The following is a 12,575-nucleotide window of genomic DNA, read 5'->3' on the forward strand; positions in this document are numbered from 1 at the left end:
GTTCGTCCAAGTGTTTTTATGACTATAAACAGGTGTTATAGCAGTAGTGACTCAGTGGGCTGAGCTGTCCTGTGTGTGTATTAAAAAAAACAGTGCACTCACAGGCCCCCATGCACTCTAGGCTGTACATAGAGGAGGCCATGTGAGCGAGGCTGTAGGTTAGCGGTAGAATTTACCTGCATCGTCGACAGTGATGGAGGCAGCTCCTGTGACTGCATCAGAGCTCTGCTTCACAAATTCTGCAACAGAGAATGAAAGTATTTGTTTGTTCCTGCAAAATGGAATATTCACCATACATACCTCTGGCAAGTAAAATGTTAAAATAGAAACCCTACCAACTGTCAGAACTCAGAGCAGAACTTCAGTAGCTTCAGTATTAACAAAGCCAAATGATTTAACAATAGGGAGAACTTGCCAGTGTATCCAAAAAACCTTGAAAAGAATTGGCAAAATGCAGACTGAAAAAGGTTGGCTCTGAATGTGAACTTATTGCAATGCACCATGAAAATGGAAACCAATTTGGCACGCAACGTGGAAAAACCCTCTTTCTTACCTGTGTGGACGCCGTTGTCCTTGAAATTCTGGATGTAATTGTCTCCAAAGAAGTCTTTTCCAACCTAGAAAAGATTGAAGGCAAAACGATTACAACAAAGAGAGTGTCAAGCTGGGTCAGACTTGGTTAGCGGCAACTTTTGAAAAGTGGTATACTCAAATCTCTGTTGGGCTGGATTTTCGTGTGCCCTGCCAGCATACTGGCATGGTGCCGCCGCCGAAGATGTGCAAAAACGAACACACAAAAGTCAACAAACGCACACACGCGCAAACACACGACCAGCTGCGCCAAGCCTTGAAGACACGATAACCCCGCCTTCACGCCTCTTCATGCCCACCTCGCTTTCGTTTTCTTTCCCTCCTGCCCCTCTTCCCCTGATCCGCTCTGGGATGTCCACATCTGTAGCTACTTTGGGTTGTGGAAGGGGTCCCCACCTTGCCCCGAGGCGCTTACTTCGAACCCACGCTTTCCAAAAAACGTGCCAAAATGCGGGCACTTCTAACTGCCTGTGATGATGGGTTGGGATGGTATTGGCTGCTTGGCCCCATTCTCTTTGAAGAGCGGCCTTCCATCTTGGCTGTTTTTGACAAGCCCGGGTGTCTATTTTTGGGTTCTCCCCATGCCCGGAGAGCTCCTCCCGCACTGGGTTGTTATCGATCGGGCCTCTTTGTTCTGACAGAGGTGGGGCTTTGGTGCTTTAGTGCTCAGGTTGAAAGGCCATGCTGAGCTTACTGATTGGAGACTCAGGGTTGCACGATATGGGAATAAGCTTGTTTGAAGGCGCGCAAGTGTAGGTGGGCGTATGCATGTGGTACGGTATTGATCAAGAGAAAATGAAGGATGGAGAGTCGATGGAGTGAAATGACTGAAGTGTGAACGAAGCTAAAAGGTTTTGAAGAGTTGTTAAATAGTTGGTGGGCTTTGGTAGCTGATGGCTGATTATCTGCACTGAGTAAGATGTGGACGAGCCAAAGGGTGGACAAGAAAAAGTGTTTCTTTTTAAAAAGAGAGAACACATATTAATGCTAAAATCCAACAAAAACTCCAAACTTTGACTGGGGTGCCATACCTTGCAGACCATAGCAGTTTTGACTCCAAGTCTGGCAGCCTGTATGCACTGGTTGGCCCCCTTTCCTCCAAAACCGATGAAGAACTTGTGACCATGGATGGTTTCCCCTGCTTTGGGTAGCCTTGGTGCCTTGCTGAGAGAAAACACAGTGTGTAACTATAGTATTTACAAAGAGAAACCCCTCATGGGATTGGGAAAATAAAAAATGAAGGATTCCTCTACTTGAAGGAATGCTTTGGTTGGTTTTTTTCATCTCTTCATACTGCACATAACAGTTGGAAAACCTTCCATCAAAGTTAAAAAAAAATGTTTTGTTTGGCACTGCGAGTGTCAAAATGTGAAGAAAACCCTTCAGGGCTCAAATCCTTCCCTAGTTAAGCTATTTATTTATCACTGCAAAGCGTGCAAAACCACACAAACAAAGTTTTTTTGTGGAGTCTGCTGAGGATTATATCTTTTGAAGGTCTTTCACTGAGAGGTCAACTTAATGCAAACATTGCTGGAATGAATGGAAACTTGTTTCCTTCAGTGTTTTTTCCCTGTCTTTTTTCAAAAAGAAACTTGCTTTATAGATTTAAAATGTACTTTTGTACCTAGACATTCAGCCAGATGTGCCAATACAAGTGTCTCCAAATTTGCAAATGATGCAACCATTGAATCCCACAGATGTCTCAACTTGACACTGGCTGTGCACGTAACGCCTGAGTCATGAGATTTGGTCAAGTCCAGCCCCTGCCCTCGAGGTTGATATGCCACAGGTGGGTGCCCTCAGGAGGAGCTGTCTGTGCCCTAATTCTTCCAATCACAGAGCCAGAATGGGTAATGAGTAACAGTGCATAGACAGCAGACAGCTTCATGTTGTATGTCAGGACTCTGCGGTTTGGCTCTGGGCAGTGCTGGACTGAGGCCAAAGGGTTTGCGGGTGGCAAAATGTTGTCATAAACTTGTTTTCCTCCCTGTTGTTGCTCTTTTTCGTGCCTTTGTGCGCGTTTGTGTGTGTATGTCAGCGTGTTTGTGGCAGGTGTGCTGTTACAGTAAGTTCACTCAATCCCAGGATTTCCAGTAACTGAGAAGCCGGTGGCAAACACTAGAGGTTGTTCTAAATGCTGCTGTTTTTGCACAACCGTGTGAAAACAACTGACATACCCCAGGCTATAACTGGATGTAAGGTCAGTCAGGCTAAAACGTGGTAAGAAGGAAACAGAACAAAGGTTTAACACATAAAACACACACATTTTTACACACACACACACACACACACACACACACACACACACACACACACACACACACACACACACACACACACACACACACACACACATCTTTTTTAAAAAGTTTCCCACCTGTGTCAGCACCATGCAACTCTTGAATAAGAACAGCACTGACACTGACACATTTTAATCAAGTGTCAAAAACCCAGAAGAAGAAATCTGAAATGTGATTTTTTTTTGTGCCTAAAGGCAAAAAAGGCAGAAAGAAAAAAATCACAAAGTCAGCATTACAATACAGAAGCTAGAAAGAAAAGGGAGGCAGTCATGTCATCTGCCATTAAGACAGTTTGTTTTGGTAGCACAGAGGCTCACCGCGAGGTTTCACAGCTCACAGTGGCAAAAGAAAATCCCAGAAACAGTTTGACAGAAAACCACCTCTGAACCGCAATGTGCCATTCAGAGACTTTGTTTTATTTGCATAGATTACCAAATCAAAACACACCTTAAGCCCAGGCAAGCTGTCTCCTGATGTCAGACAGCCAAGCTAACTTGTTGCTTGCAAAACCTTGCAATATCTATGTACCTATATCCATATTTATATAATGTATCACAGATGATAAGGATAAGCAGAAGTGTACAGTTCTACTACTGTTTACATTCAGGGGTGCCATCATTCCTAAATTGATGCATTGTGAGTCTGCTCTGACTTTCCGAGTGGGAAACCTGAGTTCAGGGGGCGTTCCACAAAATTTCAACTGGGAACATGGAATTTCAGACTAATTCAGGAATGCACCATTAATTTCACACAGTTTTTTTTCCTCCTGGCTCTGTACACTGTCACTGGGAACATTGCCCTTATAAGGTCATCTAAGGCACACAGATGCCCCACCCACCTCCTGTTCAAATGTTGCACATACCAGGGGCAGCCAATCAGAAGACATCTGGCTTAAAGGGAGAGTGACCTTCAAAGGGAGAGGATCTAAAAGGGCTTTTTTCAGACTGGATGAACTGAGGGGCTGTAGCAAGATGCAATAATAGAACAATAAGGATTATTTCGAAGTGTGAATCACTCAAAGCTACTCTAATTAGAACACAGGAATAAAAATAAGGAGCTGGAAGTGAGCAAAAATAAAAGTCCACTCTAAATTCTAGTACCAAAGCAATGCAAGAGTCATCATAGGGTGCTTTAAAACATAATTGAAACTCAGTGATACTGTAGGAGCAGCACCTGGTGACAGTGGTGAGAGAGAAAACTTTTCCTAACAGATGTAACCTATAAAAGAACTAGGCTCTGGAGCCAGTTGGAGCAAGGGGAAAGCATAAATAAAAAGTGTCCAAAGAGGCATTTGTGGAAGACCAGAGTAGCATACAAAATACAGAAATCCCCATAGTTTTATTTAGACAGTTTCATGGAGATGTGATACAAATATTTACAGAGACCAAGACGTCTAAATGACTGTGAGTCAGCCTCCTTTACAGTGTTTTGTTTTTGCTGTATTACCAGTTGGAATTTCTTAAACTTTGCCCCTGATAAATAACCCCCTATAATTATTCTAAGTTACCAAAAAACTGATATGTATGGTATGCATGGCAAAACTACAACACAAAACACAACACTTTAAAATAAATGTAATAACTCCATAGTGAAATAGCTGCATTGAAAGCGCATTTTGTGCAAGTCTTACAATAGAGTTACAACAATAATATTTAAAGGGATGGCACAAGATGGTAGAGGCAAATAAAAATGTCAGATTGTAGTAAATAAACAAACATACCAGACTTTTTCTGAATTTTGTTGACTAAAACTTAACATGTTTAAAGCCTGCTACAAAAGTAGTTTTGGTCTCTACAGTTAATTTCTTCCTTCGTAAAAAGTCCATGATTGATGGTTTCTTTCAATAACTCATGCATTTACATTTTATTAAGGTTTGCATTTTTAGGATTAGAGCTACTTTTATTTATCGCTTCGGACTCTGTAAGGCTTCACCTCTGTTAACTAGAGTCACTGAACTGGTCCGCTATACCATGACTGTAGTGTTGGTGCATTTTGGATGCAGTTGCCTGACAAATAATATTACTTTCTAACTGTACTAACAGATGTCTAAGATTTCCAGTTTTGTTGGGAGAAATCTTTGGTTTTTATTAATCCGTTATATAGCACTAATTAACAGGTATCCATGTCTCTCTGTTGACCCTGTGTTGTTGTGTTGAGATGGTGATGGTTACAAAGCTAAAGTCAAAGCTTAAACAGATGGATGACTTAACAGTGGCAACAGGCATCTATAACATGCAGTTATTTTTGCAATAATACTGAGTCATACTGTGGTGTAGCTAGTGAAATGGCTAACATTTCTTGTTGTGTTGAACGGTTTAAAGGCTGTGTGGAAGAGCATTAATCCGCATCCTTCCTACAAAGGTCCCTTATCAATGCCCAAATTTCATTTTTAATCAAAACATTCAGGAAACTGATGTTAGTGACAAAGTGCCAATTTGGCTTTCCAAAAACTGTTAAAAAAATGAATAAATAAGTAATGAGCCTAACTATTGTGGATGACGGTCTTACTCCACATTTGGCCGACAGCCACCTGAAGCCGGATGAGTGACAGGTAAGATAAACAGATTTCCAAATTCCTAAATAAACCCACCCACGCCTGTTCAAGCCCAGAGAGACACTTAGCTATTGTTGTCTGCGGTGAGTGTACCAAACAAACAGGGCGGTTATGTGCTAAAGTGCAACCTTAGTGCATTTTCTCCCACGGAACCAAGAGGCCAAAAGCAGGTGTGCAGTGACGTGAAGTGTTTGCTTTCAGGCTGGCCCTCATTTCCCTCTCCCTCCATCTCCATTAAAGTCATTTCTCAGCTGCTGGTGAGCAACAGGGGGGAAGCAGACATGGACAAAAACAAGCTGATATGATGTTTTTGTTTAGATTTTTCTGGGGGGTTTTCTGGGGAAAGTTAGAAATGTCTTTCCAGTTCCAAGCACAACTTCCAAAGTGAACTTGCAAAATAGGATGAGGGAGGTCATGCTTTCATTTTTATTAATTGAAACTTTATTAAACTACAGAACAGTGGATATTGGGTGGTTGTATTAAACATAATAAACATTTTAACTGAAGTGTAATGACCTTCAGCTCTTATTATGACTCAGACAAGTGGTTGTTTTTCCAAGTTCACGCATGGCTCAGAGGATAATATTATGTGCTCATCTTATATAATTCTCCTTGTCCACAAAGGTCCTTTTAGCTGACGTTCCAGTAAATCAGAACAAGGTGAGCAGATTTAACAAAGAACAGGCTGAGTGAGGACAGCATACCTTACATGGACATGGCGAAATGCTCCACCAACAAGAGGTGCAGTGTGTGAGTATACGTGGGTGTTTATATTTGTGTGGTCACACCATTTGTTGGAGTCACATGTGTGATGCCATTTTTTACGTGGTGGTCTATATCAGGCTTGGCAAACCAACAATTTCAGAACACGGGAAATACAAATAATAAAATTAACCTTTATGATGATTTGCTAGAATGTCTAAAGTTTAGCAATACATATGTTTTTCCTCATCTCATATTCTTAGCTTAAACATTAAATGTACATCGTTTTATTCCTGTGTAGGCCTTACCCATCATTTTGTTATATTTGGCTTCCAAGAAGCCACACTATTTTAAAGCAAGAACTCTCCAGGGTTTCTGAAGGTCTTTAAGCAATTTGTTACTAGCAGAATATCACAAAAAACATATATGTTGTTCCCATTCCTTTAGTTGTATCTACAGCTACTAAGAACTGAACATTTAGCATACCTCTGCCTGGTGTGCAATGTGTTCTTAAAAAATTCAGGGAAGTGGAGAAGTGGAGGGCATAATAAGTAGCAGTACTAAAAAATATCTACAGCAGATGAACAGTATTGAAAAAATGTTCTCAAGGCCTGACACAGACCTGAGAGATTCCTATGGCACTGAAGCCTCATAAGAAATGGTTTCAGTGGAGAATGCCTATCAAGAACCCATCCTTAAGGAGGGGAAACAGGCAGAGCTGGCTGAAGTAGTACGGCTCTTTAATTTCTCCTATTTTTTAAGCAAAATTAAAGACATGAAGGTTGGCTCGAGCCTTTTGCACAGAGTGATGAGTGATGTTAAAAGCTGAGTGCTTGCTGACCTCCGGCCCAGTGGAGCTTGTTCTTCAGCAAGTAACAAAAGCAACAATAAGCACTCAGGTTTGTAGTAAAGAAGCATCCGTTTCTACCATTAAAAGCTAGAGCGATCAATTTGAAGCGTCTTTGGGCTTTCAACTTTGCTGTGTGTTACAGCTTTGTGTTAATGCTTAAACACTCCAAGAAAGATTGTATGCATGTCTTCATTAAGGTAGAGATTTGTGATTTTATTAACTGTTAACAATGAGAAGTGTGACAAATGACTTTCTTCAGGGAGTCATTAAGTATTACTTACAAAAAACAGTAATGTAATATATATTATTTCTCAGTAACTCCAAGACTGCTAAGAAATAAAGTACATTCTTACTGTTTTCACAGAAATGTATTAAGTGTTGCAGGTCTGGTGTTTTCAAGGAGGAAGATATCACCAATGATCTTCAGTTGCTGCTGCCCACCAAGAAATAAGGCAAAGGTTACAAGGCTATGCCAAACAATGTAACATCCATCGCTCTATGTGAAAAAGATTATTTACAGGAGGAAAACATTCAGGACAGCTGCTGATCTTCCCCAGAGTGGATGCTTAGAGTAACAAAAAATCTAAAGAGCTATATCTTAGAGTTTACAGGCCTCTGTTAGCATGTTATATGTTAAAGTTTATGAGACTATGACAGTACATTTATAGAAAGACTGAACAATTATGGCTTGTTTGAAAGGGTTGCCAGTAGAAAACCTCCTCTCTGTAAAAGAACACAGCAAGGCAGCTTAAGTGTAGAAAGTTGCATCTAAACAAACCACAAGACTTGTGGAATAATGTCCTTTGGACATATGAGACTAAAATGGAGATGTTTGGCCATAAAGTCCAATGGCACATTTGCAAAAACAAATAGCACAGCTTATCAGCACAAACACCTCATACTATCTGTCAAGCACAGTGGTGGTGGGGTGATAATTTGGTGTTGTTTTGCAGCCACAGGACCTGGGTACCTTGCAGAAATTGAATCGACAGCAGCAAATCTATAACAGAACAGCTGAAAAAGAGAATCAAGTTGTTGCCATGGCCCAATTAAAAGTGCAAACCTCAATCCAACCAAAGTGCTGTGATGGGATTCTAAAGGAGCTGTGAATGGAAAAATACCCAGACATCTTTTTAACTAAAGTAGCATTGAGAGGTGTTGGCCAAACGTCCCCCAAAATGATGTGAGAACAATAGTAAAGTCATACATAAAAAGATAACTTCAAGATATTGCTGTTCAAGGTGATTCTATAAGCTACTGAAATAAAAGATGCCGTACATTCATTTCCATATGACTGTATATAAAATACCCAAATTGATCACCATGATAAAATGATATCTAAAGCTAAAGGCATAAAACAACCAAAAATCCAATCTGCATGGTTTGTAGTTGTGTTTGTTCTCGTTCAGTCCGAGTGTCAGCTTTTTTTTTGTTTTATTTTATGAAGCCATGTTATTGTACTATATTCAGTTTTTTAGGACATCTTCTTCTCTCCAGGGCAGAGCAGGCTGTACCTGCTGCGGAGACTCAGGTCGTTTGGGGTGGAGGGCCCACTCCTGAAGACCTTCTATGACTCTGTGGTGGCTTCTGCTATCTTTTATGGCGTGGTCTGCTGGGGCGGCAGCATCTCTGCTGGGGACAGGAAGAGACTGAACAGGGTGATCCGAAGGGCCAGCTCTGTTCTAGGATGCCCTCTGGACCCAGTGGAGGTGGTGAGTGACAGGAGAACGGCGGCTAAGCTGTCATCCCTGATGGACAACATCTCCCACCCCATGCAGCAGACTGTGACAGCACTGAGCAGCTCCTTCAGTGGGAGACTGCGGCACCCACGGTGTGGGACGGAGAGATTTCGCAGGTCTTTCCTCCCCACTGCTGTCAGACTCCATAATAAAGACTTTAACTGATCAAGCACACACATCCATACATATGCAATAATACTAAGTGCAATAATCCTTTCTGTCATCGTTGTATTTTTACTCAGTTGTATATAGTATTTGTATTTGTATTCTATTTTTATCTTATTGTATATTTATTTTATTTTATTCTACTGTATATAGTATAGTATTTTATTTTATTCTATTCTGTACAGTTGTGTACTGTATTTATTCTTATTGTATTCTAATTTTTGCCTCATAACTTTTGCACTGTCCACTTCCTGCTGTGACAAAACAAATTTCCCACGTGTGGGACTAATAAAGGTTATCTTATCTTATCTTATCTTATCTTAAATTCCTACTATCACGAAAGCAACAGAGTTATTGAATTACACATCTAAGTTTCTACTACATTTATTAAACAGTTTTTATTCATTTACTTCAAGTCATTCTATGTTTTTTAGTTATTTTATTGTATTCAGTTCTTTCAGCTTTAACTTGAGTATTTCCCTTTTTGCTTTACTTTTTGCTCATATTGTATTTTATAGTGCTACCCTATTTTTATTAAGGTTTTTCGTTGTTGTTGTTTTACTGTTTTGGCTGCAGAGAACAGGGATTTTCCAACTTTTGAGATTAAGTGTATCCTGTCATATCCATTGTCCAAGCATTTCACTACATATCGTACTGTGTATGACTGTGTACGTGACGAATAAAATTTGAATTTGAATTTGAATATCTTAGACAATGATCACCAAAACCTTTTGTCAGACCAATTTGGCAGTTAACTGACTGAATGAGTCATTTAAAAAACAAAAAAGATAACCCAACTTATTACAGTTGTATTCTGAATTTGGATTTTAATTCAGTTTTTGGTGCTGTTTTGGTTTTATTTTATTTTTTTTATAATATAAATAGACGCTACTTACCCGGGCAAAAATGTAAGAAGTTCAGCATAAAATTTACAATACATGATTTACATGAGCCCTTGTAAAAACAATAAAGAAACCATATAATTTGTTTTGAAAGGACGAGACATGTGGTGTATTTTGGATTTAATCCATGAAAATGTTAGGATACTCAGGCTTCTGTCTCCTTAGAATAACTCCTCAAAAAAAGCTCCTTTCCTGCCGATAATTGTTTTTGGTGATATCATTTTTACAGAGTGGTGATTCAGTCTACTGTGAATCTCTTTTTTCCTTTACAACTGCAAAGTTTCTTACTTAGTTAGGCATTAGTGACTGCTCACAGGAAAAAGCACTGTTACATTTTTATCCATAAAGCAATGCTGGATAAGTTAGCAGTCTAACATGCTTTTTATTCCAGGTTATGATATATAAGGGAAAACAGCATTTTTTTATTACTCACCTTGCACATGCAATATTTTTCATAAAAATCTAAGCTTGGATTTGAACCTTGGATTATGGTTACTTGTGTTGTTAAATTTAAAAGAATCATAATAAATGTATTGAAGAGGGCATATTGTGTATTTAAGAGTATCTCTTGTGGCAGGTTTTAGACCATCATGTTGTATATCTTGTATCTTACATTATATTTGTTACGCTTCTAATATGTTTTGAATTTGTATGGTTTCTACCTTGGCCACTTCACCCTTATGAAAGCAATTTGATCTAAATAGCCTAAAAATGGAAGCTAAAATAAAAAATAATAACAATACCTCAGTGAGCTGTAGGGGGCACTGTATGGCTTTGACAATGGGTTCAAAACCTGAACCGCTCTGCACCTCTTCTCTGTGCGCTGCAGATTGCAGCCAATCAAACACAACCTTTTACTGCCTAACAACATGCACAGCCTGATGGATGCATTTGAAACTAAACACTGCAGAAATCTGCCTTACATTTGGGTGTTTATATGGCAGAAGCAAAAAGAAAAGGAGCGTGTGTGTGCGTGTGCGCCTCTGCTGTCTGTCAGTTAATTGTACTGCCACCCAAACACTGGCTGTTCAAGACAACTGGATTTCTAACTTCAAAGTCATGCATATCACTTTGAAGGGCTGCAAATGTATTCCCCTATCCACATTCTGATCTCCATCCAAAAAAGCCCCACCACACACACACACGCACACACACACACACTCCCTGCCACCAAAAACAGGCTATTTCCCATTAGCTTATTAGAGCCTTAATTGACATCTCCTGCCCTTCAAAGCAGAAAGTCACTGCTTGAATTGCTAATAAGCAACCAAAAAGTGCCTTTCCTTTCCCAAAAAAACTCGCAGTAGGAGAAGGCATGTGTTTCTGATAAGTGTGGACAGTCAAGCGACAACTTTGTGCAAAGCTGCTATGAAACTTTTTCTGCAGCTCATATTTTGTTTGTTGTTTATTCAGAGCTTCAGTCGTTGGCATGCAGGTGACAGTCATGACAGTTATTGCTCCCCTCACCTGTCAGTCATATATGTTTTTCACATAAAAATATAAAAGACGCAGCATGACACAAACTGTTGCGCGATCTCCACACTTCTTCACGCTGAGAGGAAGACATTTAGTTGGCTGGAGCCCACTGAGACTTTTGCCATCACAGCTGATTTATATGCCTTTTGAGATTGTGTCATTTGCTTGCAAAGGTTCTGGTAAAAGAGGATGACAAATTGTTTCAAACTAACCCATTGTGCTGCAGTTGATGACTAATGATTGTGGGAATGGATCCTACTTGGCTCAACAAATTTCACCACGTACGAGGATGATGCAACGCTGACATTTTAGCAAGCAGGAATTATACCAGATCATCTGCACAGTTTGACTTGAATTTACCATCAGATGGTCCCACCTTTTAGACCAGAAATTAAGTGGACATACTCTGATTTTCTTTATTTTTGGTCACATATGTATTATTACAGTGATGAATGTTCCTAATAAACATGAGCATACTGTATGTACATGTGAACCTAGGATTCAGAATGCTTTAAAAGCCTTCATTTGTTTGTAAAATGATGCCAATTAGAGGAAGGGATAAATAGCGATTTTGATTTGTGGAAACTCATAATTTGGTTGACCATCAAGTTTGTAATGCATAATTCAGGCTAATACATGCATCCATAATTTCTGTCTGCTTCTCTATGATCCAAGTTGTATGAAACTAAGTCATCATAAACATTATTAATCTATTTACTACACACATTTCAACCAATCTGTCATTTGTGTTTGCAGGTCTATACGACACAGCAGGATTTGGTCCTCTCCATGGAACATGGAGTTTTCTCTGCTATGCAGGTGGTTCACATCGCCATGGTAACTTACACTGCAGACCTAACCTACTCAAGGGCAGATTGTGTTCGAGGTAAAAGACTGACAAGCATGTAATCACTGCCTACTGAATAATTCAGAACACTGCAAAATAGAGTCACTACTCCTGGAAGATCACCCGGACTTCAGTGAGTGCATATTAAGAGATTAAATCAAGTTTTTGTCCTTCAAAAAGAGCATCAGTAGGAAATATAGATTCACTTTAGCATTAACTTACACAGTTGACATTTTTTCCAACTTTTCTTTTGTCGTCAAGTGCTCACACGTTCATAGAGCATTTTTATTTCCATACTTTTCTCCTTTCTCACACTCTCTCACGCGGCACACTCTGCTGCTTTACTGCAGCAGCTTTGTTGCTTTCAGTACAATATGTTTAATCTCGTCATATTTTTCAGCATTTTAGTTTCCTTTCTGTTGTAAAACCAGAGGCAGACCTGAGGTGGA

The 12,575-nt window shown here is 39.8% G+C and overlaps 1 protein-coding gene and 1 long non-coding RNA gene across 3 annotated transcripts in view; one reads left to right on the forward strand and one right to left on the reverse strand.

Moving 5' to 3' along the window:
• The window catches only part of LOC308390015, a 215,319-nt gene that overhangs the window by 47,037 nt on the left and 155,707 nt on the right, over positions 1 to 12,575 (forward strand). The window lies entirely within an intron of this gene.
• rbks (ribokinase) overlaps positions 1 to 12,575 on the reverse strand; it is a 57,842-nt gene that overhangs the window by 34,947 nt on the left and 10,320 nt on the right. For both annotated transcript variants that reach the window (XM_080870208.1, XM_080870209.1), the window contains exons 3-5: positions 1,623 to 1,755; positions 554 to 617; positions 177 to 239 (exon numbers count right to left, since the gene is read on the reverse strand). In XM_080870208.1, the coding sequence (XP_080726334.1) occupies positions 177 to 239; positions 554 to 617; positions 1,623 to 1,755 (260 nt within the window). The remainder of the gene's footprint in view (positions 1 to 176; positions 240 to 553; positions 618 to 1,622; positions 1,756 to 12,575) is intronic.

This window comes from Rhamphochromis sp. 'chilingali', assembly GCF_963969265.1.
Source record: "Rhamphochromis sp. 'chilingali' genome assembly, chromosome: 21".
Classification (NCBI taxonomy): domain Eukaryota; kingdom Metazoa; phylum Chordata; class Actinopteri; order Cichliformes; family Cichlidae; genus Rhamphochromis; species Rhamphochromis sp. 'chilingali'.